The sequence below is a fragment of the Mangifera indica genome, chromosome 9, assembly GCF_011075055.1.
Source record: "Mangifera indica cultivar Alphonso chromosome 9, CATAS_Mindica_2.1, whole genome shotgun sequence".
Classification (NCBI taxonomy): domain Eukaryota; kingdom Viridiplantae; phylum Streptophyta; class Magnoliopsida; order Sapindales; family Anacardiaceae; genus Mangifera; species Mangifera indica.
In genome coordinates this window covers 834,561-862,291 of record NC_058145.1, presented here as the reverse complement: position 1 = coordinate 862,291, position 27,731 = coordinate 834,561, and the positions used below count along the sequence as shown (strand labels likewise).

Sequence of the window (27,731 nt, the reverse complement as noted above, 5' to 3'; positions counted from 1 at the left end):
TTATTATATCATCGCCTCCAGCTCAACTCAACTGTATCTATACAAAGCTCAAGCTCAATGAGTTGCAATGTTGTAAACTCAAGCTAAGTTCGGGACAAATACGACTTACTCAAGCTACACTTGAAAATATAGTCAAACCTCATAACTTAAATAATTATCATCTGATACGTACCTGAGCAATGCTTCAGAACCAAAACAACTCCAGGCAGAACCTCTCCCAATAACTCAATCACCAATCTGATGGCAATGCAGAAGTAAAGTAATTTTCAGCCAAAAACAGAACATGTGTTTGTAAATTGAGCAGAAAATTCGTATTGTATTGATTGATTCATCAATTTAATTACAATATTCTTTCATCAATACAATGACTATTTCCCAACTAATACAATTGATAATTACAGAAGTACAGAACTGGAACAGGTTCCCACAATAACACAAGCACAAATACAGTCAGACTGGGTTTCCAAAATTCACAAAAAGACACAAAATGCAGTAAACCAGCATCCCCCTTGCTCAGCTTCCGAGAGGCTGGCACTCTCCCTCCAGCATTCCTAATTTTTCTTCCCTCCCCTCTGCACTCCCACCTGCTCCGTTTTTCTCCCTTTCTTCAACTAATCTTTTCTTCTTTTCCTCTAATGTTGTGTCACGTATCCCTTTCTCCTGTTGCTGACTTGTTAGTAGAGTTGAGGCCATCCTGTCTTCCTGTTTGCTGGCAACTGCCCTCCTCTCTTTATTTTCTCTTTTCCTAAACATTAGTCCTAACATCATCTCTCATATTCAAAGTTCAAAAGAGTAAGATATTAAGAGTGTAAATGCAATATATTAAATTTTTGGAGGTAATCAATATTATACTCAAACCGAGCTAGATGTCACCAAGCCAAACAATAACAAGTTTGAGCTCAACTCAACAATTATCAAGCCAAGCCCGTACTTGCAACCCTAGGAGAGACTAATATTTCAAATTTCAGGATTTAACTTCATCAGATGCAAATCCATCAGGACTTTTGAGGACCAAATAATTCAAAGGTTGCAATTGCCAGAAACTGACCAGAGTGAGAGTGAGTAAAGAAAATATTTATTGGAAGGTAACAGCTACTTAAGATTTGCCAAATCAAATTCGATATTTAAAAGCATTCTGACAGAGAAAAACCTGATCATGTCTCCATCTTAGTCATCATCCTCAAGATCAATTACCATCCTCAGCTTCCTTCTACTTACAGCATTACTCTGCATTTCACTGGCAGCAACATCATCGTCTGAATCTGCCAACTCATCATCAGCATTACTTACAGTGACAGGTGAAAAACTTGAAATATGAGAGCCATTCGTTTCAGAAACTGAAGTCCCTTCCTGGTTGGCATGCTTAATAGAGATATCTTGATTGGTTTCCACAAAATCTATTTCACCAGACTGATTACAACCATCCCTACGAAAGAGAGAATCAAGGTCAACGTCAACCTAATAATATCACCCACACAAATATTGAAGATCTCATGTGAAGTTATTTGTTTTTCTTCAAACAACTATTGCTTTATTCAGACCAAGAAATATGAAAAGAATAATAATTTTTAGATTAGGGAAATTGCTTTTCCTGTTTCTTAGTTTACAAGCTAGATCAAATTTGGATCACATACCTTCTTGTGTCACCTTTTCTACCACTATTTCTGACATCTTCATTTGTCCTCTCGGTCTGTGTTGTTTCCAGCCTGTCATCCTTTGGCTTTGAATGGAGCTTCCTAGATTTCCTGTGTCCAACAAGCTACCACAATGATGATCTAATGGAAAAATTCATAACGTACCAATAATGATGTAATAATGTTCAAATGTGGAAACTACAGGTAACTCTGGTTCTGCATATTAGTAGCAGCAACATAGCAGAAGAAATATTTATGAATTTACTAAAAATTCAACATAATCCACTGCCGTACCATGCATCTTAAGAAGAATTGCAATTTCGGACTAGCACAATTCATTATCATCGGCAATACAAACAAACTGTAACCTAGAATACAATGATTTAAAAAAAAAAAAAATCTGCTTATGTCCATTGAAAATAGTACATAAATCAATTAAAAAATGAACTAAGAGAAGTAGTAACCGCAGTTAATTTTGCTTGATGTTGAGTCATGTTTATCAACAAAACAGTAAATAATTATATACCAATTAATGGCTAAAGTTTTGTGGAAATAGACAACAAAACAAAACAGAAAAAAGATAACAGAATACTTACATATATAGCTCCACTAATTTAATAATAGTTTTAGTGAGAGAGAGAGAAAGAGAGAACAACTAACTTGAAAACAAAGCCTAAGGTTTCATCATCAGAATCATCTGACAAAATTCCTTGCATGTCTTTTTCTTGTGATCCCTCACCAAACAACCTGCTACCGCCATCATTGCTTTTGCGCCTAAAATTTAAAAGATTATTTATATAATGAGTTTCAGGCATCCTATGGTTTGCAACATTAGAAACTCTACCACCATGTGAAAGCAAATTTCATACATAAACTAAAAATGCCTTAGATACTTGAAAATATGAACAAACATGTAAAAAGCATTACTTGCATTATGGATTTTAGATTACATATGAAAAATTAACACAATAGTTACATATATAACTCCATTAGTCAAAAAATAGATGGAGTAAAACAGAGAGAGAGAACAACTTACTTGAATACAGAGCTTAAGGTTTCATCATCAGAAGCATCTGATGGTTTTCCTTGCACATCTTTTCCTTGCGGTCCCTTACCAAACAACCTGCTGCCACCATCATTGCTTTTGTGCCTAAAAGTACAAAGATTAACTGGATAAATGAACCAAGTCTCCTATGCTTTGCAATATCAGAAACACTACCATTACTTGGAAGTAAATTTCATACAATTGATAAAATATGTTTTAAATACCTGCAAATATAAATAAATAAATAAACACTTGTATGAATTTTACTAAACATATGCCTACTAAATTTCAAAAATTCTACCAGGCCATACACCTCATTTTAAACACAATGCCAGATCAAAAACGGATATTGAATTGAGGTAGAGGCAACTAGGAGACAAGAAACTAATGAAGTTTCAGGCTAAAAAAAGACCTGAATCCAAATGGATCAAATGGAAAGAAGCTCGAAGCCAATCTACAATATGATGAGGCTCGGACAGGACCAGGTAAGAACACATGAAAGTGGTCACTAGTAAGTCTACCATTTATGTCAAAATTCCACACTTGTGTATCAGCATCTACCAATTACCTAAAAGCAAATGCTTGCTTGAATCTATGACTATGGAAAACCAATGCAAAAGAACAAATGGTTACTAAAGATCAAAAGTGAATAGTCAAAAACACCTTGATATTCAGAAATATGAAATTCTAACTACCTATTTTTCAGTGATAGCAATGTTTCTTCATCAGAATCGTGTGCTTCAACTAAAGAAGAGTCATTAAGTTCTTCATCTCTCAAGTGCATTTGAGCTTCAGACCTCTTCTGTTGAGGAGGAAGCAAACCAAGTTGCTTGAGTTTACGGGAGACCTGTGCAGTGGTGAACCTTTTCTCACCATCCAATGCATTTGCAATCATGTAGCTACACCTCTTATGATCTTTATATCTGCTGAATGAAAGGGCCCAAATTAATTATTTCTTTCAACATATAAAGAAGTTAACCTCCAAGCTGACAGTGATTCTTTTGAGGTATGTTGACATAAACAAGGATGGTCGTAGCGCCACCCTACCTAATTGTTTAATGATTACCCTTTAAGCTGTTTATAAAATGTAAATAAGTGAATAAACACACTCAATTCCAAAATTGTACTTCTGAAGAAATTAGTTTATGTGGATGCTAACTAGTTAAGTCAGTCAGATCTCAAACAGTTGTACACAAGATTTTGGGACTCAAGCAGGGATAGGACTGGTATGAGTAAAAGATATTTAGTTTATCCTCACCGTTCAAATAAAACTTTAATCATAGCCTCTTGATCACTGTTGAAGGCACGTATTCTTTTTCTGTTGCTCCTGTCACAAAAATTAAAGCATTAATTAAATGCAAATCCATTATTCAAGATTTCACTATGAAACATGTACTTCCAAATTCAGAGCTTCAGTTCAAGTGTCTAATTGTTGCACCGAGAGAGCAGTCTCAAGGCAACTCATAAAAGAGTACATAAACTGTAACATCAACAAATTAGAAAAGCACTTACAAAGATTGCCTCGTAAGACTTCCTTCTAATTCATTTGAGTTGTGAACATCATTTTCAGTTTCAATAGCATTTTGCCCTTCTTGAGGTTCATCAGGACCAGCAGCAAAAGGTTCACCAGTATGGCGCACCCTTTTCTTTGATGGAACTTTGAAGCCTAGTTGCTTAAGCTTGTTGGAAATTTGAGCAGCTGAAACTTTACCATCAGCATTTAGGGATTCCGCAATAAGATGACTACAGTTCTGATCATCTTTAAATCTACAACCATAATTATCAAAACCAATGAAAACAGGTGATTGTGAAATTACTAAACTAATATTAAAGTAAGAATATGACACCATATAAGCATATCTTAACCTTCAGGATGAGATAAAGAACAATTACAGTCAGCTCATTAATGTAAAATATGACCACTTGTGCTTTTTTAAATATACTAGTTTATATACTACTGAGATCATTTTTGGGAAAATGCTTTGCTATAGTAAAAGATAGACAGCAAGCAAGACCTACTTTTCATAGAGTTCTGTGAATTTCGTGTCCCACTCATCACTGAGAGAAAGACTTCTCTTTTTTTTAGAAACCTTTCCCGACTGCTCTTGCATGAAAATTTCAGAACTGCACAAGCCAAATACAAAGAGATTTCAAAATTGAAGTACCCTACATGAGAGTATTAATATATCAAGGATTGTCATAAATATCATACTTTTCAGAATTTCCTTTCTTGTCAACCTCACTGACTATAAAAGAAGCCATGCCTTCCTCGCCTTCAACAAAATTCCCTCCGTTTCTGCACAAAAAATGGTATTATTATTATGTATTGTTCTGAGATTATTAAAAGTATTAATATCTATTTATGCACCAAGAAACAAAATTCATGAAATAGGCAGGAGGATAATCATCTTCAACAGAGTGCCTACTAATCTGATGCTCATCCAACTCAATGTTTGGAAGCTTTCATTATTGAACCAAATAGTTAATACATAAACTAAAAAAGATTGTTAGCATTATAAGCCCAGTGTTACTTCTGATACCCTAGTTCATGGGAAATCACAACATCAGCTTCATCATCACCCAATGCATCTGCTATGCTTCTGCGAACCATTCCATTAGCCTGTGTTGAACCGTTATATCCAACTTCTAAGCCATTTTGCCATTTTCCAATTTTCTTCTTTATATTGCCAAGCTCATCCAATAAATAATCGGCATCAATGCAATGGCAGTCTTTGCGAGTCTTCCAGAAAAGAATTTCCACAAACAAAAGGGGCTGCTTTTTCATTCGTTTAAGCATTTTTCGGATCAATCTGGTCAAAAAATCAACAATATTTGCATGATCTTTGTCTGGGGATGCCCTCTGCTCAGCCAAGATGTCATAGAATATAGTGAGGAATGATAACTGCAATAGTTTGTCCAAAAAAACATATGTGAGAGTTACATTCATGTGACTGTTAATAGCCTTAAAGATAGAACTCCAAATATTAACCTGATAAAGCATTGGAGAGAGTGCCAAATCATCGGTGATGCGCCGCATCATGCAGATTATGTAATGGTTTGTACGGTTGGAATTGCTCTTATAAAACTTTAGCAGCCAGCAAAGTTTTTGAATGATGTTGCAATTTACAAATGCTGAAAGGAAAGTAGAAATCTTAAAATCAACTTCATTAGTTTCTACTGGCTGCTCACCATCAGAAGAATCACCAGTGCTGCAACAAAGGTAATCATCAGTGTGATCAGACCCTCTGTTATTTTTCTGCAACAGACCAACTTCAGGATTCTGAATGTCTGACATCAACATTTCAGGCCGATCAATCTTAGCAGGGAAGCGCATGTCTTCTTTTGCAGCAGAAGTTGCATTTGTTGAGTTTTCCTTCTCTGACATGCAACAATCTGCCAGAGTTTCACCATTTGAGATGCAGTCCTCATTCTGAATGGTACCATGATCTTCAGTTGATTTATTTCCAGATTCCTTATTGCCCTTGGCAATCTCCTTTTTTCTCCCTTTCCTTGATTTTCTAGAGACCTAAATCATAAAACAATTTGTTGTTGCATAATTGCAGCAGAAAAGAAAGGTATGTTGCACTACATACCAAAATCAAATAAAAAATTATGAAAATACTCAAAAAAGGAGGGCAACACAAATAAAAAGGTCAGAAGATTCAACTGGCAAAAAAAATTGCAAAATATACATATACAGAGGGCTTCACACAGCAAAACATTCAGAACTTTAGACTATCAATTGATCAAAAACCTCTTTTTTTAGCTATGTAGGAGCCATATGTCAGGTATTACCATATCATATAATTATTAAGACGTTGGATGAGATGATACCCAACCTAAGATAACCTCGGTTAACCAGTTTTCCATCCTAATCACTCTGCAAATAGGAAACATACCCTTAACACACCACGTGATTGAAGATTCTCCATGAGCCGTACAAGTACATATATCATTTCTACTAAATCTGCAAGATCACTGAAAGAAGAATAACAGAAATAGTGTCAAAAGCATTATATTTGATTTTGAAAAAGTTCCCATACATGTGTCTCCAAGTATATGGTTTTTTGCACACAACACAGTTGTACTTGCACACCATTACAAGAGATTTTTAATAAGTGCCTAACTGAAATGTTTAGAATCAATATCAAAAAGGAAAATAGAAAAGAAAACAGGGTGGAAGATTTGTTCAACATAATCATGTATCCCATTCTAATTTTGTAATACCGATTCACATTAAATAATAATTTCATATTAAAAGACAAAAAGTCAGCAAAAAGACTTTCAAGGCTCAAAGGGAAAACCTTTTGGGTTGTTTGTGAATGTCAAACACCCTGATTAGGTTCAAGAGAAAATGAGTCATCCCTTGGTCAGTCTGATCATAAAATAACTTGTAAAGAAGGATGCGGGCTGTTTGTGCCTCCTTAGAATCTTTTGGCAATGCCTTAAGCACCAAATCTAACATGTTAATCTACATGAAACAGAGCGCCAAAAGTGCAACTTGTGTAAGAATTTGACAGTTAATATAGAAGTCAATCAACATGAGCAAAATAAATTCATGTTAAGCAAGTAACATTGCAATTGAAACTTCAAGTTACAGATTTGAGAATCCACTAGCAAATCCACCTAATTTTCAAAAGGATTGTGTTCTGGTGACCGTGAAAAGTGCCTAATTGCGTAAAATCTCTTCAATGTTAAACTTGATGTCTTTCTTCCACAGACACACAAATTGAAACAAAGAAATATTTACATTGAACATTCTGCATCCACAAGCACAAACAACAAACTGTATTTAGATTTAAAAAAGCATTATAAGGTGAACAATGTTATCTACAGAAGAATGATTGATGCTCCAACTACACAAGGTTTTTCCCGAAACCTGCTAGGCTAGTTAAAAGGAAGATGTGCATTCATAGCAAGGCTTTCTGTTTGTAAGTAATACACTTTCCACGTATTAATAGCTTGACTAAACAATTACATAAATGCAATCATGATTCATCTAATATACATTAAAGATGAGGTAACAATGATAACTACCATATGCCTGCTCAAGAATTTACTTTCTAGAAATTTCATGCATCGAGTGATGAATGGTAGACCAGAAAACTATAGAACAATGAAACTTCAACAAATCATTTCTTAATAAATGAGATATAAGCAAAGAACATCATTATTTTATCCAGAACAGTGAAACTTCTCTTACACAAGCTCTGAGTGTATTCCAAAATCTGTGGAAATGTTTCAAAAATAGAGGAAATAAACAATAAAATTTTCATTCTATACAAAATCCTTTGTTAAACCAACAACTATCAATAGGAAAAAACCATACAAAAGAATTCAAACAGTTAAAATGAAAGGTTTATTTCAAGAAACAGTTAAATTGGAATGGGAAAATCATGGAAGAATTTTATATACTTTTATCATACATCCAGAGTCAAAGTTAAGGTATCTATGGGAGCCTAAGTGACATCAAGAATTATTTTGTAAAAGTAAAGCATGGACAAGGAACTGAGAGATGCAAAGATTAATAACATTTAGTCAACCAAGAAGTACATATTACCATGCTTTTCATAAGAGAACCCGCAGCAGATAGAAACTTATAGTTTTTTGTCTCTTTCAAGGCATCAAATGCATTACGCCATCTTGAAATGACCAACTGAAACATAGATTCGTCCATTGAAGATGCAATAGGTCCACAGATGTTGTCTCTGAACATAGTGCTCTTGGAACATTCTGTAGCAGAAGCTTCAAATGTGTCTCTTCCTACATTGAGCTGTTTAAAAGAAAAATTCACACCAACAATGTTGAATGAACACTAACCATAATTACAAATCCCACAAAACTTTTCGAAGATGGTTAGTCAGATAAAGAAAAAAATGTGAGCAGATCAAGTGATCAAGGTAACAGATTCATTTTCAACTTTCACTAATATTCAAATGTAAGTCAACATCATATTGATAAAGTTTAACCAAAAAAATTGTTGTGAGCTTGCAACTCCTAAAGGACAGTGAATCAGCCTCAGCTTAGAAGACTCAAAAACTAGAATTATGAGCACACTTCTCCCTCACCTTAGAAAACTCAATCCTGTGATATTGAAATGAAGTTACAAACTGAGCAACTTGGAAGAAAATAATGATGTCACTGTTCTGTATTGATTGATGCTCCTTTTCAATGTCCTCACAGATTGACTGCATTAAAACTGATGCACATTTGGTTTAGATCTAAATATTAGCAATAGCACTATGGAGAAGAAAAGAGTGTAAAAATGTAACAAAGAGATTCACATATATACCATTGTAACTCCCCAATAGAAACTGGTCCACAAGATCATGGAGCAACCTTAAAATATTATCCTTCGTTGAAGGTAAGGTTCCATGGTCCCACACAGTCTTATTACTTGCACCCTTACAACCTTTATGAGGTTTAAACACAGGGTTCTGAGAAGCAGAAGTGGGGTTCCCTTTGATCACAGATTTAGAACCATCCTTTTAACAGAAAAATTGCTAATGTTAGTAAATCCTGTACAGAATTATTCATGAACATTGCTTAATAAGTGAAATTTCATACCATGGTAAGCCTTGTAAACATTCCACTAAATTGTGAATGGCGAACCATTTTCTGGTGTAGTCTTGAAAGTCTTCTTTTCTCTTCTTCCTCTGCTATTAGTGATTTGAGACTTTCAAGAGGATCCTTTGTGACTCCACCCATCTATCACATACAAAATCATTAGAACCAAATATTAGATATACTAAACCAATCAATTAACTACATCAATGGTCGTGTGGATGGACAGAAGCTTCATAGTTAATCCACTACAAAAAGTTATTAAAAAATTCTCAATCTATTCATAGCTAATTTAACTGTCTAACAGAACTGCTCTGGGAGTACTTTTCTTATTTTCAATTCTCAAAAAGAAAATTAGAGAACTTAAAAATAGCTGTTTTACCAAAACTTGTTCCAAAATTTTAATCCATTCAACAAATTTGTGAAGGGAAATTGAAGACATTGTTTTCAAGTTTTCAATATATTAACAGTTGCATGTTAGAAAAATAATGAAAACATTTTCACTGATCTAATCTTTTTCAAATATTTGATGAAAAGCATTTTGTTATTTTAATTTTCAAAATTCAGTCTAACCTTCCCTCTTTGCCAAAAAGTTAAAGGGAGAGATAAAATAATCCACACCTTCTGATGAGCACAGGCGACTGATTCAGGATCTTGACCCATAAATATGTAATAAAAAATCTCCACTAAAAGCAAGTTATCCTGTTGAAGATAGCCATTAGAACCACCAACGTGTGGAGTTATCATGAGAATTATGTCCATCACATTCCCATTGAACAAAAGTTCCAGAAATCCATCTCTCAATGATATGAATCGACTAGTAGAACTCCCAGCCTTCTGCTGCAAGGGAATATCTTGGACAGCAAGAACATTGCGGAACAAAGTCAAAACTAATTGTACCAATTTCCAGTCATCCTCAGTGAATGCTTCACTGTAGACATTTATAACTATCCATTAACTATAATAATCACAATAAAAACAAAAAATCAACATAATTCACCAAAATTCAACAAACAAACAAGGGCATGATTAGCATTATTTGCTATTTAACAATAAACTTGGTAATAAGCTGTCAATTCTGTTACTAATCTAATTCTAAGCTTACCGTTCCAAATTTTCTAGTGGACCCTCGAGAAGTGACACAATCACCGGAACTGTGTCACTGCATGTAATTGCAGACTTCAAACCCCATAGATACTCTATCTGTTGAGGAATATCATTGGATGAAGGCTCAACGGGCATTGTTAAAAACACCAAAACCTTCACTGCAAAATTAAAACAACGAAAATTTTCATCACAAGTTCATCCGAAAATATTAAACATAAATAAATATACAAACAAAAAAATTAACTGTAATCACCTGCATTTAAGACCAAGCCCCGATCGTCTTGGCAGTGTTCAATAATTGGTATCAAATCTTTAGTCGCAATGTTCCATTTACATACTTGTTTAAACACTTCTCGCGTTTGTGGATCGTCACGCCGCAAGAATCTCAGCAAATCCTTTAAATTATCTAAAACGAGGAAAATCAAATTACTCTAAATATAAACTGATAATCGTATTTTCAATTTTCTGCTTTTGACGAAACTCACCTAAACAGTACTCGCCCTTATAGTAGCTAATCCGATTGCCTTTTTCGTCCTCTTCCACCATACCGAGACCGGCGCAGATCGCAGATAAGCCTTCCATGTCCATCTTTATTTTTGAACAACCGTGAAGGTTCTGGAAGAAGTGAGAACCGACTGGCTTAGATACTTGGAGAGGTGGAGAGAACAGATCTGATCTGAGGTGAGACCGTAACGAAAATAGAGGTAGGTCTTTTGTGGCGCCAATGTAATGACGATGCGAATTTTCCCGCGCTTTGAATTGCACATCGAGAAGAAATTCGATGCGGCAACAGTAGGTTAGTAACGTACAGTACTTACAGTCTGTTGACGTGGCAAAATATCACTTGCCACCCGTCTACCGTTAACAAATTATGTTTGATTTCCATAAAAATGGTTATTTTATTTGATATTAAAATTATCATTAATGTTTAGTATAAGGAAAATTATAAAAAATACCCAAAAAATCTCTCTATTAAGCAAAATTGCCCAAATTCGTTATTTTTACGCAAAAATACTCAAATTTTCTATTCCTAACAAAATTGCCCATAACTTTTTTTAACATATCAAAATTACCCTTCTCCTCATATATATAAACCCTTTCACTCTCACTCTCACTCTGATTACATATATTTCTTATATCACTTAAATACTTACTTTTACTCTCATTTTTATTTAATATTAATTACTACAGGTTTGTTCGGAAAGAAGAAATTCGTATTTCTAAATTCGAATCGAAAAAATCAATTTGTAAAAACTATATTAAAAATAACATGTTATGAATAAATAGATATATTGAAATATCTTAGAATGTCAATAATCAAAAAATTACTCGAAAATCTAAAAAACATATCTAAATTTCAAAAACTACACGTTCAAATAGCTTATGAACAAGAAAACCGAAAAATCGATCAAAAATTTTGTAATTACATCATAAAACGTGTCTAAAAAAGCACATCATAATTACAAATATCAAATGTGAAATTACATATGAAAAAAGTCTAGTCCGATCACAAACAAACTCAAAATCATAAAAACCGAAAATCCTAAATTTGATAAAATAAAAAAACTGCATAATACACATTAAAACAGTTTTATTTTGGCCTCCAAATTCAGTGCAATCGGCAAAGGTGGTTGTTGTTATAGAGCTCGAAACGAGTTTCGTGTTGATATAGTACAGGTCTCGTAACTCCTCCCAGATCAAAAGTTATGGTTGTTCAAAATCTATCTCATATAAACCCTATAGTTTTAAAAAAGTTATTTTCCACCCAACCCACGGTTTTCACGGCTTGCCCACGGTTCAGTGTAAAATTTTCATGGACCCCCATAGATCTCCCCTTGTTCCCCTTCCCCCTAAAATTTTGCAAACGTTAAATTTCCTCTCATCCCACGACACCGTCGACAGATCTAATCTATTTTCCAATCAAAAATCGTCATTTCAGTCTTTAATTTCAACACAAATCAAATCTACACATCCAATAACACAAAACCCATCAAGCAATTCAAGCAAAACAACCAAAAATCAAAATATTTCAAGCATTGTTTAAAATCGAAACTCTAAAGCTTTAAACCATAAGTTCTCACTCAAATCTCAATAATATGAACAATAATTTGATTCAAACAAGAGGACGGAAAATATACTAGCATTATTTGCCATTTTCGATTCCGAAAAACATGAAAATCGTCAAAAATTTGGGTGATTGTGGGATAGGAGAAAATTTTGAATTTTCCGCTATTTTTAAACAGTGAAATGGCCAAAGATTACCGTGGAACCGGGGAAATTTGTTGTGTTTATATATAAGCAGTTTCGACATTTTACAAAAATTAGGTATTTTTGCTTTAATTTGAATTTTTTGGATAATTTCGCTTAAACCACCTTAATTTTGACTATTTATTATAATTTCCGTTAGTATAATATTAAATTATTAATATATTTTTATTAATTTATATATTTAAAATTTAAAATTTTAAAATAACATTAAAAATTTTAACTATGTTTTGTTATTATTTTTAGTACAATTGTTATTTTGAAATTATTAAAAGGTATAGGTAAAATTTTAAAATGCTCATAATTTTTAAAAATTTTTGAAACGTTTTAAAAATTTTATTAACAATCTTAAAATTTAGAAAATGTCAAATACCTATTTCCCACCAGGTCTTGGTAAAAACCTTTTTTTTTACTTATTAATTATTAAAAATTTAAAAATTTATCTATTTATTAAAATTTATTATTATTATTAAAAATAAAATTATTATTTAATAAAAATATTTAAAAAATTAAAAATTTATTATATTTTTCTCTTAAATTTAAAAATTTAACAAATAATTTCCATCTAAAATTTGAAAAATAAACTTTTTTTTTTTAAATTGTTTTAGCCATTAATAGTAATGACAACAATTACAGTGGGGGAAATTTGCTTTACAAACTGAACACCCATAAAATTTGAGCTCAAATTTAAATTTGTTTGACAAACTCATTTCAAATTTATTTGAGTCATAATTAAATAAATCCGATTTGAATTTAACCATACTTTAATTGGAATTGATTTGTTTGGATTTATACAGTGATTCAAGCCCAAACCGGTTCAGTGTTATAAACGACGCCGCATGATCTTTTCGACGTCGACTTTACCTTGCACGTCATGGGAAAAGTTCACTGACAAACGCCGAAACCTCCAACCGTTTTTGGAATATCAAAATAATATTTAATTCTTTTCGATACCAACTAGGCGCCGCTACCGCGCTCGGCACTTCCTCTTTACATTTGCCAAATTTAGTGGCGATTTCTCCAAACACTCAAATTCATCAAAACGGCACTCGTCGTTTCTCTTATAAATCCTCGGAACTCGTCGTTCCATCTTCTACACATTATCTCTCTAAAATCTACTTTCGTTTCGTTCATCTGTAGCAATGGCTCAGGTCGTTGCCACGCGTTCGATTCAGAGTTCCTTCTTGCGCCCCAACTCTGGATCCGTACAAGAGGGAGCTGACAAATTGAGGCCTCAAGGCTTTGCCTTCAAAGTGCTGGTGCGTGAGGAGAAGATCAGACATGCATTTGTTCGTAGAATTTCTAGGATTACTGCCAAGAGATCCACACGTACTGATTCTCAAGTGATTCCTGTGTCACTGGAGGATGTTCCTAAGGTTTGTTTGTCCTATTTATGCTTTATTATAATTATTATTGCATATTCTGTTTGGTTTTGGATAAATTGTGGGAAAATACAAGTAATAATTTTCTTTTTGAACTATTTGATTTATTTATATTATTTCTGAAGTGGATAAAATGGCTTTTGTGAATATTTGCCTAAAAGAGAAATCGTAAGCTATGTACATTTGTAGTCTGTTTTCACTAAAATGGAGGAAACAAAAGTTACATGCTTTACTGGGAAAGTGCAAGAAAGGTAAAAATTATGAGGAGTAAGATAATTTTTGTGTCAAATCATATTTTATTGCAACTAAACTTTGTAATTTACTAATATCATATGGTGTGAACTAAAATAAAGTTACCAAAGCCTGATTTTAGTAATGATACTGGATTTTATAATTTACAATGCTTTAGTATTCTCTTCATTTTAAATCTGTGATATAAAGTTGATAAGTTCATCTTACATGGAAAAAGTTACTTGATCTAGCTAGAAGAATTGATGCTTTGTGCTATGTGTGTAATTTGATTAATGAATCATAGTGTTTCATTTGTAATGCAAATTATGTTGGCATTGGAAGCATTAACGGATTCGAAAGCTTTGTTATTGTGGTTATGGTTAGAGGGAGGAGTACTCTCAGCATTTGGATGGTCTTCAGCAATTAGGTGACACATCAGTAGGCATGTGGACCAAGCCAGTGGTCAGACGGAAGACAAAGATTGTTTGCACAATCGGTCCTTCAACTAACACAAAAGAAATGATATGGAGGTTGGCTGAGGCTGGAATGAATGTTGCTCGTTTGAATATGTCACATGGAGACCATGCATCTCATCAGGAAGTTATTGATTTGGTCAAAGAATATAATGCACAATCCAAAGACAATGTCATTTCGATTATGCTTGACACCAAGGCAGGTTTCCATTCATTTTGTTTTCTTTTGTTGCTTTTTTGTAGTGTTATTCCAGGTTCATGTGAATTTTGTTTTATTGAGGTTATATGCAATAGTTGAATATTGTTTTTGTATATATATCAGTAACCTTTTTAATTAGTGAAATATTGTCGTTAGCCTCCATCCATCTTATAGCATGACTATTAATATGGAACATGTAGATACGTTCATTGTCATTCATTATTGGTGTAAATAGTATTCTTATTATTTATTTAATTGTTATCAGGGCCCTGAGGTTAGGAGTGGGGATTTACCACAACCAATCAACTTAACAGCTGGGCAGGAATTTACTTTTACAATTCGCAGAGGGGTTGGCACAGCTGATTGTGTCAGTGTTAACTATGATGATTTTGTTAATGATGTAGAAGTGGGTGACATGCTTCTTGTTGATGGTACGTTTACTGGATGTATTTCTTCATATTAACTTTTTACTGGATGTATCTCTTCATATTAACCTTTTACTGGATGTATTTCTTCATATTAACCTTTTTTAACGGTATTATCTTATTTTTGGTTGCTTTTCAATTCTTATTGAGTTTAAAAGGTATCAAGTGAAAAAATCCAGTATTTGTGCTTGTGTATGACTTATATTTATCTTGTATATCTGTTCTTAAGGCTGTTGAGTTATTTAATTTTTGTTTATGTTACAGAGATGGGCTAAAGTTGTTTCTAAATTTAAATTCAAAACCTGTGTTTTTGTTTTTTTTTTTAAATTTTTCCTCAGTTCTTGGATAACATTTTTTGGTGAGATCATGGATACACAACAAACTGTCTGGATGACTTGACATATTTATTAACTTGGTCTGTGTACTCCACTATCTGTGATTTAGGTGGTATGATGTCATTGATGGTGAAAGCAAAGACAGAAGATTCGGTAAAATGTGAAGTAGTTGATGGAGGAGAGCTTAAGTCTAGGCGGCATCTGAATGTTCGTGGAAAAAGTGCAACACTGCCTTCCATAACTGGTTAGACCTTGAATTGTTATATATTTCTGTAATAGTATGCTTTATTCCTCACCCACTTTCTTTCTGAGTTGATAAAGTGGTATTTTATTCTTCAAATGGGCATAAATGATTTCACTTGTTCTGCAGATAAGGACTGGGATGATATCAAATTTGGAGTTGACAACAAAGTTGATTTCTATGCTGTTTCCTTTGTCAAAGATGCCGAAGTGGTTCATGAACTGAAGAATTATCTGAGAAGTAAACTCTTGATTAAGGATCTTATTTGGAGGATATAAACGTGAATTACATGCTTAATTGTCTGGTTTAGATTTATCATATGTAACTTTGTTTCTTCTGAAACTGCAGGCCGTGATGCAGATATACACGTAATTGTAAAGATTGAAAGTGCAGACTCCATTCCAAATTTGCATTCAATTATCACAGCATCTGATGGGGTGGCCACTTCTTTGCATTTTGCCTTTGACTTTAAAACATATAGACTGCAGTTGTTCTGATTGTTTGGAATTTTAGTGAGCTCAGTTTACTAGTATTTTTTTGATTTTAAATTTATTTAATTTTGACTCTTATTTTCTCTTCCTATCTTATTAAAAAGATTTTTGCCTCCTGCTCTGCTTTTTTCTACAACAAAAATCTTTTGCAATCTTCTGCTGAAGCGGATTTTCTTTTAATCTAAAGTTTTAATAATGTTTTCACGGTTATATTTTGATTTGTTGATGTCAAAGCATTTGAAATTCCAAGTCAAAATATACGGGCAAAGATTTGGAGTGAGGGTGGAGTCATGCATTTCTGTGGAGTTGCTATTGGCTTCCCCGAGATCTTAAGAATTGATCTCAGCTATGCACATATTTGCATTTCTAAAGAACTAAAATAAATCTGAAATTTATTATTATCTGAATATGTTTCATGTGCCTATTTTAGCCCACTGAGACGAAATCCTGCCCCTACCATGCCAATGAGACTTCTAATTCAGATAATTTGAACCATCTTGCTAATTCCTTTTTTGGCTGCTGAGGATTTTCGATAAAAGTCTAAGAAGATGTCAGTATCTTCACTAATTTGCATAATTTACTGAGAGAATACTTGCCCTTCATATTTTAGGCAATGGTTGCAAGAGGAGATCTTGGTGCAGAACTTCCTATTGAGGAGGTTCCACTTCTGCAGGTAGTATTCTTTCATAATATCATAGTGATGTGATGACATTCCATGTCAGTCATTTGTGTACCTAAAAAATATGGGATTTATTTTCAGAGATTTTAAACTAACAATATAATGCAGGAAGAGATAATAAGGACATGTCGTAGCATGGGGAAGGCTGTTATTGTGGCAACCAATATGTTGGAAAGTATGATTGTTCATCCAACTCCAACTAGAGCAGAAGTATCAGACATTGCCATTGCTGTTCGAGAGGGTGCTGATGCTGTCATGCTTTCTGGTGAAACTGCTCATGGGAAGTAAGTTTTTTTATTTTATTTTTTATTTAGAAAAAAGTTTTGTGGACTGTTAATTAGCGTTACTGGAGGACCTTTTTGCTGAAATTCATGCTAATTGAGAATCATATTTGAAGGGAGCTGCCACAATCAAGCAATGTAATTGATTAATTCTTAATATGAAAATTTTCCCCTTGCCTCTCAATGGGTTAAGAAACAGTTGAAACTCTCAGTTTCTATGTGAAGATCTAATATTCTATGAATGCCATTATATGGTTTTGAAAATGAATCTGACCTCCAATCTTCTTATTTTCTCTGAAAATGTTTGCATATAAAAAATTTGGTTTGCTGTTATTGGAGTTGTGAAGCTTTAGTGGTATCTGCGATCCTTAATTTTTTTAATCTTTTCTTGATGTGGCTTCTGTATATTTAAAATAATTCTTTAGTTTTAGAAAGGTTAATGAAGTAATTTTCTTCTGTGCAGGTTTCCATTGAAAGCCGTGAAAGTTATGCATACTGTTTCTTTACGGACTGAAGCAACCATAACAAGTGGTTATATGCCACCAAATCTTGGTCAAGCATTTAAGGTCACTTTAACATAATTGATTTTTGAACCTGTATAGTTTTTTGTTTATGTTTTCCTTTATTTTTCCTTTCCATTTTGATTGTCAACCCTGATACCTAGTGGAAGCTTCTTGTTTTTTTCATAGAACCACATGAGTGAGATGTTTGCATACCATGCAACAATGATGTCTAACACACTCGGAACCTCAATTGTTGTCTTCACTAAAACTGGTTTTATGGCTATATTATTGAGCCATTATCGACCCTCCGGCACTATATTTGCCTTCACAAATGAGTAAGTATGATTTGTTCCTGACTTCCAAATTTGTTATTATGTTATGCATATGTTGTTTCTGAGGATTGAGGTTTTCGAGTGGTGAAGCTTACATGCTGTAGGCACTGGTTGTGCACATGTAATGGACTCTTTTGCTTTATTTATACTGGGATTTCTAGCAATTTGGTCATCACCTTATTCTTTTATGAATCATAATACCTGATAGTACATAGAAACTAATTGCTAACTTTTGCTGATTAGTATCATTAAACCCAAGAATTTATGTACAGTGTTATCGCCCAATGTTTCAATCAAAATGGTAGCATTAGTAGACCTTTTGCACGAATTTGACATTTCATTCTTATTATGAGTTTGATGGCCATACAGGAAGAGGATACAACAGAGGTTGTCGATGTATCAAGGAGTATGCCCCATATACTTGGAGTTCTCTGATGATGCTGAAGAAACCTTCTCAAATGCCTTAAGTTTACTTGTGGTAAGTTTCATTGTCCACTCATTGAATTCCTCTGAATTAGAGTTTGATTGAGATACATTTATTAGCTCATCATTTGGTTCATAATTTAACTGGAACTAGCTCAGGGTGATTATTTGGAGGAATCAAGGAGCATAATTTTCATAATAAATTAACAATGAAAAGAGTGAGGTTGAGGTTCAGCTGGCCTCGAGCTCATGAGAGAAATGACAGACTCAAGTTTAGCTCAAAAAATTGTTAAGTCCCATAATTTCAAAAAATTAAATTTAAGTCTCATAACTTATATATATTTATTAATTATTCCAGTATCAAAGTAAAAAATCGAGGGTAAGATTTAAAAATTTTTAGAGATTTTTTATATTTTACTTGAGCCATGAGCTTGTGAGCTAACTGAGCCAGTCAACTTAAGGCAAGAGCTCAGTTCGAGAGCCGAATTTGAACAGTTTGAACTCAAGCTCGGCTCATATTCTTGTTTGTTGTCAGCATGTTTGATATGTCTTTCTAATGTAGAATCAAGGAATGGTAAAGAAAGGAGAGGAGGTAGCACTTGTTCAGAGTGGCAGACAACCGATCTGGCGGTTCCAATCGACTCACAATATTCAGGTCCGCAAAGTCTAGACTCGAAGAAAGGTAGGCGGCTTGTAATTTGAACATAAAAGAGTAATCTTATCAGCTCTCAGGATGGCCTTGTGGAATAGATGTGATTTTAGATTGTCTATGTTTGAAATCTACCCATACTTTTTCTGTTTTAACACGTTCATATCGCAGTTATTTGTTGTTCTTTTCTCGTTTATGAAGATTTGGAAAATATTTATTTCCTGGTTTGTTTTACTTTACAGACATTCATGAAGTACAGCTCTTAATGGTCCTTTGCAGTGCAAAATTGTCTGTGGATTTGGGGTGGATTCGAGCCAAGAGCCGAGCCAGCTCTGTTAATCCTTAGTCAAATCTCTATCCCTTAACCCGTAAAAATCTTATAAGATGAGAGATAGGGTTACAAGAAATTACATTAGTTTTCCCCTGTAGATTAGGAAAAGATTCTCATAGATGTTGAATAATTAAACTATCAAGCGAAGCTTTTCTTGATATCTTTGGATGAGCACATTTCTATCTCTAGTCTAATTTGATCTGCAGGAATGGATTTACTTACCTTAGAATTAGAAAGTAATCTCTTCAACATAAGAGTAGGAGTAGATTCAAATCGAATTAAATTCAAACAATAATTAATTCAAATTTATAACAATCAATTTGAGATTGAATTCAATTTTCTTAATTGGTGAATAATAACATTAAAAAAAAATTGGAAAAAATAAAAGAAGATTCATTGGCAATAAAGTCAATTTGATATTAATCTCGAACTCGATTTAATTTCAAAAACCTAAAATTTTTTTAGGTTAAAGGCATCCTTCCCTACACACAATAAATTATTTACAGGCCGGCGTAGTCCATATCTAGTATAATTGGGCAGTTTGTAGCCACCAATATTGAACCATGACCAGATCAACATTAATCAATAATGACTTAGGCCATTAGTGGACATTATTTACGGATAACACTTGTGCTTGAGCAATAAGCATCGTTGATTACCTACCTTTACCCGAAGCAAAGTCTTCCAAAGTCAACATCTCATTAATATATGCACTCAATGTTTTAAAACCCAAACCAGTCAGTCCGTCCGAGAACGGTGATAAATTTATTAATTATAATTAAAACTTGTTTAATCATTGAATCATATTAATTTAGTATTAAACACTTGAATTAAATAAATTATATCAAGTTATTGGTTAATTATTATATTAGACTAATTTGACTTATGGGTTAATTATTAAATTAGATCTATTTGATCGTAATGTTGATATCATCTATCCAAATGTCATATAAATTGAATTGTTGTCTTAATCTTAATTATTCCAAAAGATATGTTTAGTGTAAACCTAAGCTCCTATCTATTAACTTTTTAAAATTCAAATATTCACGTGTCTATTAAATTTTATTATTACTATTGAAAATAAAATCGTTATTTAAAGGTTTGATTTAAAGAAAATAAATTATCTTTTTTTTTTTTAATTTTAGTTTTAAAAATTCATGATTCTTCCTTAACCATATATTTTCTAAATTTAAAAAAGAACTTTTTTCCCTCAAGCCTAGAGTTTGCAACCTCCATATTTTTTTCCACTCATAGTTGTCCCCCAACCTGTTAAAAAATGTTAGTTGCAATCTCCTTTTATTTTCACTTTTTTGCATATTTTAGCAAATTTCTCCTACAGACCCTCTATCAAAGACCATACCTCCCTTCCTCTCTGATGTCAACACATTTCTTTCTTAGTCGACTTTTTCATCAAAAACAAAGACACATCTTTATTTCTAGAGAAAAACTCTCTAGTTATTCGAAGATCAATGTCAAGAGAAGCTAACGGGAGACGAAATTTAAAGCCTCCAAAATCTAAAGCCGATTCATGGAGGGGAAGCTAACAAAAGACAAAATTTAGAGTTGATTTGTTAAGATTCGATTGATTCTATCGATTCTTTTATCATCAAGAGTGACATAGAAAACTAGAGAACGGTCGCTGATCAACTAACATTTGGCTAGAGTGGATTTTATCACTAGAAAATGGGTTGGTTGTTGAGTTTAAGGTTTAGGGGATGGGGGGGTGAATGGTAACTTTTTAAAATTTAGGTTTTGAGAAATGTTATTTTTTAAAATTAAGGAGTGAAAACAAGATAAAATATTAGTTTGTTAAATTTTTTTAATAAATAATTATTTTAACAATAAAATTTAATAAATAAATAAGTATTTAAACCTCGGTGGAATAAGTCTTTTGGCCTCTTAATCATATCATACCGACAGTATCATCAACTCGTAAATACATCGTTCGCACTAATCATGGAATTATAATAAGAGTAATAGTGAAAGAACTTTATTCATTTTATTAATTGACTTGAAAGATATGGATAACACTTAGCAAAATCAAAGAAAATAATGCCAACTTTGCTTCAATTCAAACACTAGCTTTAATGGAGGCGCTATACCCAGTTTGATCATCATAGAACTTTGACCAGAACATGACACCTCCATAATTCGTCGACTTCTTAATCTCAGGAAGTATTTGAGAAGTCAAAACATCCGGTGGAATATACCCACTTCCAGCCGCAGCCGGTGCTGCCGGCAGCCCCAGAAACAGCTTCCCACTTTTCAAAGACGGAGCCCAATTGTTGTTCCAAGAGCTCAAAAGATTTGCAGTGTTTCCTGAAGTGTATTGGCATGGTGGGTTGTTGTAAAACTGAACCCAAACATAGTCAAAAATCCCTGTGTCAATTGCAGTCCCTAGTAATCTGTCAGGAAATGGACACTGTGGAGCTGCTGATAAGTAGACTTTTTTTTCAGGCTTACTGTAATCTGACAAGAACTTCGCAAGATCATCCCAGTACTCAGTTGAACCACTCTCGATGTCAAAATCAATTCCATCCAAAACAGCAGCACCCAGAGGCCTGGAACTTGAGCTTCCACCCAGAAAATTATTCCACAAATAATCTGCAACGTTTTTGGCATCGGCTGTAGAAATGAGAGTGTAATTACCGACTCCCCCACCAAGAGAAAGCAACACCTTGATGCCTTGGCTCTGGCAGTATTTTATCTCAGTGCTGACACTTTGGCACCTGCCGGAACTAGGATCACAATGGCCGGCAAGGTTGAGTTCCGGGGTCTGCCCACCGCCGAACTTGTAGAGAAATGCCACGTTAACGTAGGCATATCTTTTGGTGGCGCAGGTTGAGGTAAGGTTGCCCTCGTTGCCGTTTTGACCCCAGTAGATGGCTATACCACCGCCATGAGAGGCGGCAATGAACTGTGAAAGGACTAGCAGGGAGAGAAATATTTGCGTGGCTTTAGATTTTGTAGCCATTTTCTTTTAAACTATGCCAATATCTGTGAAGCAGTTGCTGCTTTATATAGAGCTTAACGAGCTGGAGCTGACGAAGAATTATTCTGTGTGTGTATATCTGTATGTATATATCTCTTTGAATCTGACTTGAGAAGCATCTTAGACCGCTGACAAAATCATTCTAGCTCCTCTTATTTATTTCTCTTAATATTAAAGTTTTTTATTTTCACAAACCGGGTCAAGAGGCCGGTTCAGGTCAACACCAGTTTCCCGATTGAATTGGTAGTTATACGTAAATAATAAGTAATATTACGTATAAATATTTTTGAATACATAATTATATATATATAGTTATTATATCATATTTTTAATTTAATATTATATAATAATATATCAAATAAAATTTTAAATATATATATAAATAAATTTATTAATAAATATATAATTGAAGAAACCGAACACAAAAACAAGTTTAGTCTAATAGTATATTGAATGTCTTTTCAATTACATGGATTCAAATTAGAATCCCAACAATATCAAAATTTTATGGTAACATTAGGCTGATGTCTTTGTAATTGTTTGACCCGGTAAATTGAATCCAATCCAATTCGGGTGTAAATCAATCCAATCGAACGACTTAAAGCGATTTAACACCGACCCGGATGGGGCTGGCTTCTTCCAACTTGCAGGCCCTGTTCAGACTAACTGTAGTGTCACATTCAATATTTAATTATTATTGTGGGTCTACCGACCCATTAAGTCGTGTACTGTGCGTGTGGTAGCGAGCGACAAAAGTTGACTTCCTCTTATGGAGTCTCGATGCTTGAGCATTTAGATCCACAAGACTAGTATTATCAAATTAGCAATAAAATTGTAAATATTTTATTTAAATATTTAATTAGATATTAAATAATATATTATTATATAATTAAATAATTTTAAATTAAAAATAAAATATTAATAAATTATATCTAATTAAATATTTAAAATTATTTATAAATAATATTATTATTAGTACTAATTATTTTCTTTTGTCTGATATTTTTTTAGATTTTTACACGTGTGAAATTTATCAATTTGACCACCATTGCTAGTTTGATAAAATATCAAAATGTCAACCTGGGGAAAAATGCCTATTCACATATAAGGTGGAAAATAATGGTCAAAGATGACTATTTATTACTGTGGCAACTAAAAAATACGATTTATTATCATGGCAATAATATTATTCATTTTATTAATAATATTATTTATCACATCAATTATTATTCGACAACATTTTCAACCATTTCAAATTCAATTTAAATTGAATATAACAAATTTGAATCGATTTATATTTAAGTTCAATTCAATTTGAATCTAACTATACGTAAAAGGCAGTGTTTGGTTAAAAAGTTAACAACATCTGCCCAGATACAAGATAACCTCTCTATCAAATGTACGTTAAAAAGAAACTTTATAAAACCATAGCCACAGAAAAGTTATGGATCAGTTTAGGGTAGAAATAAATGGTCATAAATGATGACCCCACGCCCAAAACAACAAGAAAGACGTAAAGAATGAATAAATAAGAATGACGTAAAAATTCTACGCACAGGTTACATGTGTTGTCCTTGTGCTGTCCCACAAGGCCAAACTCTCGTACCCACAATCTACTATCAACTAACATATCAAGTTCAAAATCATTCTCTGGATATTGCTATCCCTGATCACACTCATGATGCAATCGATTTGATTTTGGTTTTCATTATTATCTGGATTTTGTTTTAAAGCTCAATCTTTGAGAGAGGAAAAACCAAGAGGTAGACTTAGAGGATCAACGAAAAGAATGAATTAAAAAATAAAACCGATATTAAAAGGAAATGAAAATAACAATTTCTTTATCAAAAAAAATTACTAGAAAAAAGATCGAGGTCTAAAGTTTGTGTTTTGGGGGTTATAGTTTTTTCACCCTTCTGTTATTTTATTTTTACTCTTTTTAAAAAATATTTCTTTGACCCTTGTACAACATAAAAACAAAATCACCTTTATATATGTATGTATCAATTTGAACCCTAATCGTAAAAGACAAAAAGAAAATGACAAAACCACCCTCAAACATTTTACTGGTCCAACCATCAATATGGCCGGTTAGACCACCCAAATCAGAGCCTTGAGCGGGTCAAAGCCTAGGTCGCCCATTGAAACATTGTTAGAAAAAAAAACCAGAACACAAGTTCGTTCTATTACTGACCTTTGATGTTCTTCCTGGTAACAAAAGCAATTAAAACTCAAGTGCAGCTTAACAAATATTTCATTGATTATATCACTGAACACAGCATTGTAATTGAATTTCTTTCCGCTTCTGGAAATCCTTTTGGGAAGTTATCTTTACAAATATTGCTAAAATAGACCTAGCAGATGCTGGATTGCCTTGCCTATGGTCCTCCAAGCATGGCATTCCCAATATCTTCTCTACTCAATGCATAGCTGAATCTTCTCTCCACATCTTTTTCCAGATTCCCAGGTCCAGTCTTCAACTACCTGCATCACGGGAAACAATTTCTCAGTGTTAACAGTCATAACAGTCAATTCAAATGTAGCAACAAATGTTGAACTGGTATCATTTTTCATAAAGTAAGATTACGCACATTAACAATCACTTAATCACATAGTGACACATAATCATTAGTTTCTAATTAGTATTCACTATTAGTGCACATAGTTTTATTGCTTTTTGTAATACTGTATGCAAAATGTGAACATTGTAGGAAGCTGACATTAGTAAAACTAAATTCAAACATATTCTAGTTATGCAATCTCTAGCTCGACCTGCCTGCATACAAACGGATTTCATAAGCCCTAAGCAACTTTGTTTTGGATTGAAACTTGATGTGGATTGAGTTTTCAGATTACGACCATCATTTCTTATGTCTATAACAACGGAACAATGTACTCAAGTGTGACAAACTAAGACTAGAGGTGTTGATCATGCCTAAAGAACATCTCCGCATAATTGGTCTTGTAATCCTAAAATTAATAAGAAACCCCAATTCAATTGTGGTCGTAGGCATTATTAGCCGAACCACGTAAATTTGTCTTGTTCTGTGTGATTCATTTTGACTTCTACTTTCTTTACGCTGGATTCATTTTCTAATAGGAGGCAGATAGAAAACCTGATGAATAGACAAATATGAGGAGAAGGCTACTCAACTGTAAGAAAAACTGTTTAGACTTGGGAGAATAAAAGCATGCGTCACCATTCCAATGCAAACTCCAAACTCAGCAATGGATACTCACTCATCATCTAAGTTTTGTTCACTCATGGCTAATCCATTTGAGCAACCTTGCTGCAATTTTGTATGATTGAATAATCTCTATAGTAAGAAGTTGGCATTTGATAGGATCCTAGTCCATTTTTAAAATAAAATCTAAATAGGATAAGGACAAGTGTCTCTATTCCAATAGTCTTTGTTATAATCTAAAGGACAAGGTATGAGATTTAGATACCACAATGAAAAATATGAATTTTTAGTGTAAGGTTTATATGGGTTTAGACAATTTAATCTTAATAACTAGTTTTTGAGTAGTAGTTCTCTCAATATTTATATTAGTCTCTAGCAGGTATCTATACAATATTGCCCATTTCACTCTTTATCAGAAAAAAAAAACTAGAAATTATTTTATTCTAAAGCTTTTGAGTGTACTTTCAACAAATTACAAAGAATAGCTTATCAATCACTTAGCCAATTGTTAATCATCAACAATTATGTTGAAAAGGCATCAAGACCGTAAATTTTTTCTAGGGCGCAAAACCCAGCAACTTTATAAGCTTCAACTACAAAATGTGGCTCCAAAAGGAAAAAAAAAAAAACATTGTGGAAAGAGGCAGAAGTTGACTACCATATGAACCATCGCTTGAGCCTAGGTCAAGCACAATCATGAAGACAGGATTAGGTTGATTTTATATATGATCACCCAGCCAATGGTTTTTGGGTCAAGAATAAACATTATTCAAAGTGCCAACCAACATGAATTTGGCTTGCAGATGGATCTATAAATGGTGAGACACAGGCCTCTGAGAATCCATAGAAATATGACTCATAGCTAGTGTTAATGTAACACTCCTAAGCAAATCCCACAGTAACATCAAGAAAGGGATATTGGGTATGTATAGGCATCTCAAAATGCTTGGGAATGATAAGAAAATACTGGTTAAATAATCTATGATCTCCTAAACTATCAAAACACGTTTTGGCTTACAAAGCATTAAAACAAAACCGTCCATGGTATTTAAGTTCCCTCTAAGCCAATCACTTGATGGCCCTTGACCACACGCACTGAAATCTCATCTATAGAAGATTCAGTTACCAATACCAAACTAATGACACTTTAGCACATTATTGCATGTTGGCCACTTTTATCATAGACAGGTTAAGGTATAATTTTCCAGCAGGAAAAAATTCTTGAACATGGAGAATAGTAGCCATGCTAAGGTTGAAAGAGATTAAATAGTTTCTCTGATCAACCAAAGAGTTAGGCTTTATTTGTTTTCTCGAATTGATACCTCCCATTTTCTGTTCACTAGAACAAACTTCTTTTATATCCCAAACATTATTCAAAACTCAGAATTACAACCCAGAGAAAACTATCTATTATGAAACCCAATAAAACAAATACTCAACACAAGAACCCAAGTATTTACGCGAAAACCCAATATTGGAAAAACCACGGGTAGACAATGGCAAAATTTTTCGCTACAAACGAAGAAGAGGCTCTTTCATTCTCCACATTGCATCACACTCATTCCCTCTGCATATACTGAAATACAACTTATATACACAAACCCTAGTTGACAGATACTTGACATAAATACTCAGCAAGTCACATGTCCACAATAGGTCTCATATATTCTGCCCACAAGTCATACTTGCTTTAACACAGGTCATTAATATTTTACCCGCCTGCTGCATTTACTTAAGTTCAATGAGAAGTATGTTTGGTAAGTCATGGGGTTCATGCAACAGGGGGTGAAAACCCTTGCACCTGCATATGAGATTAGTGGTGGATACGAGATTAGGACTATCTGCCACCACAAATCTCCTTGAAAATCCACATCCCAAACTTGTACTCCTTGAATTTCGATAACCCCCTTTCAAAATTCAATTCACCACTATACAACACTATAACTACCCAATTCAATTGTTTC

At 33.5% G+C, this 27,731-nt stretch overlaps 3 protein-coding genes across 5 annotated transcripts; 1 reads left to right on the top strand and 2 right to left on the bottom strand.

Moving 5' to 3' along the window:
• Positions 1-296: 296 nt before the first annotated feature.
• LOC123224697 (protein timeless homolog) lies at positions 297-11,100 on the bottom strand. Of its 2 annotated transcripts, none has more exons than XM_044648388.1 (22): positions 10,836-11,100; positions 10,604-10,756; positions 10,349-10,508; positions 9,865-10,174; positions 9,247-9,387; positions 8,972-9,164; positions 8,748-8,878; positions 8,240-8,452; positions 6,984-7,150; positions 6,579-6,657; positions 5,669-6,205; positions 5,220-5,581; positions 4,892-4,975; positions 4,699-4,803; positions 4,192-4,446; positions 3,938-4,006; positions 3,375-3,605; positions 2,671-2,784; positions 2,295-2,408; positions 1,635-1,745; positions 1,151-1,426; positions 297-745 (listed from the first exon to the last, which is right to left on the bottom strand). In XM_044648388.1, exons 1-21 carry the CDS (start codon positions 10,936-10,938, stop codon positions 1,168-1,170), a joined length of 3,891 nt encoding a protein of 1,296 aa, XP_044504323.1. In that variant the 5' UTR covers positions 10,939-11,100; the 3' UTR covers positions 297-745; positions 1,151-1,167. The 2 variants fall into 2 exon arrangements, with proteins under 2 accessions (XP_044504323.1, XP_044504324.1); XM_044648389.1 differs by having other exon boundaries at positions 3,375-3,602; positions 10,836-11,099.
• Positions 11,101-13,527: 2,427 nt separating this feature from the next.
• LOC123225940 (plastidial pyruvate kinase 2-like) lies at positions 13,528-19,761 on the top strand. Of its 2 annotated transcripts, none has more exons than XM_044650316.1 (13): positions 13,528-13,991; positions 14,613-14,900; positions 15,166-15,331; positions 15,770-15,904; positions 16,031-16,141; positions 16,250-16,338; positions 17,003-17,065; positions 17,180-17,355; positions 17,816-17,918; positions 18,042-18,190; positions 18,557-18,665; positions 19,173-19,292; positions 19,539-19,761. In XM_044650316.1, exons 1-12 carry the CDS (start codon positions 13,758-13,760, stop codon positions 19,278-19,280), a joined length of 1,731 nt encoding a protein of 576 aa, XP_044506251.1. In that variant the 5' UTR covers positions 13,528-13,757; the 3' UTR covers positions 19,281-19,292; positions 19,539-19,761. The 2 variants fall into 2 exon arrangements, with proteins under 2 accessions (XP_044506251.1, XP_044506250.1); XM_044650315.1 differs by having other exon boundaries at positions 19,502-19,761.
• Positions 19,762-21,570: 1,809 nt separating this feature from the next.
• LOC123225365 (hevamine-A-like) lies at positions 21,571-22,655 on the bottom strand. Its single transcript, XM_044649298.1, has one exon. It carries the CDS (start codon positions 22,562-22,564, stop codon positions 21,662-21,664), a length of 903 nt encoding a protein of 300 aa, XP_044505233.1. The 5' UTR covers positions 22,565-22,655; the 3' UTR covers positions 21,571-21,661.
• Positions 22,656-27,731: the final 5,076 nt, after the last annotated feature.

What these genes read in the sequence shown, in the direction of transcription:
- LOC123224697 (XM_044648388.1), bottom strand. Translation starts at nt 10,938, where the DNA reads ATGGACATGGAAGGCTTATCTGCGATCTGCGCCGGTCTCGGTATGGTG. An exon ending in ACAGGATTGAGTTTTCTAAG is followed by an intron (nt 8,453 to 8,747) that starts GTGAGGGAGAAG and finishes TCTTTTAAACAG; the next exon opens with CTCAATGTAGGAAGAGACAC. An exon ending in TTCACAGAACTCTATGAAAA is followed by an intron (nt 4,447 to 4,698) that starts GTAGGTCTTGCT and finishes TTATGGTTGTAG; the next exon opens with ATTTAAAGATGATCAGAACT.
- LOC123225940 (XM_044650316.1), top strand. Translation starts at nt 13,758, where the DNA reads ATGGCTCAGGTCGTTGCCACGCGTTCGATTCAGAGTTCCTTCTTGCGC. An exon ending in AGGAGGTTCCACTTCTGCAG is followed by an intron (nt 17,066 to 17,179) that starts GTAGTATTCTTT and finishes AATATAATGCAG; the next exon opens with GAAGAGATAATAAGGACATG. An exon ending in ATGCCTTAAGTTTACTTGTG is followed by an intron (nt 18,666 to 19,172) that starts GTAAGTTTCATT and finishes TTTCTAATGTAG; the next exon opens with AATCAAGGAATGGTAAAGAA.
- LOC123225365 (XM_044649298.1), bottom strand. Translation starts at nt 22,564, where the DNA reads ATGGCTACAAAATCTAAAGCCACGCAAATATTTCTCTCCCTGCTAGTC.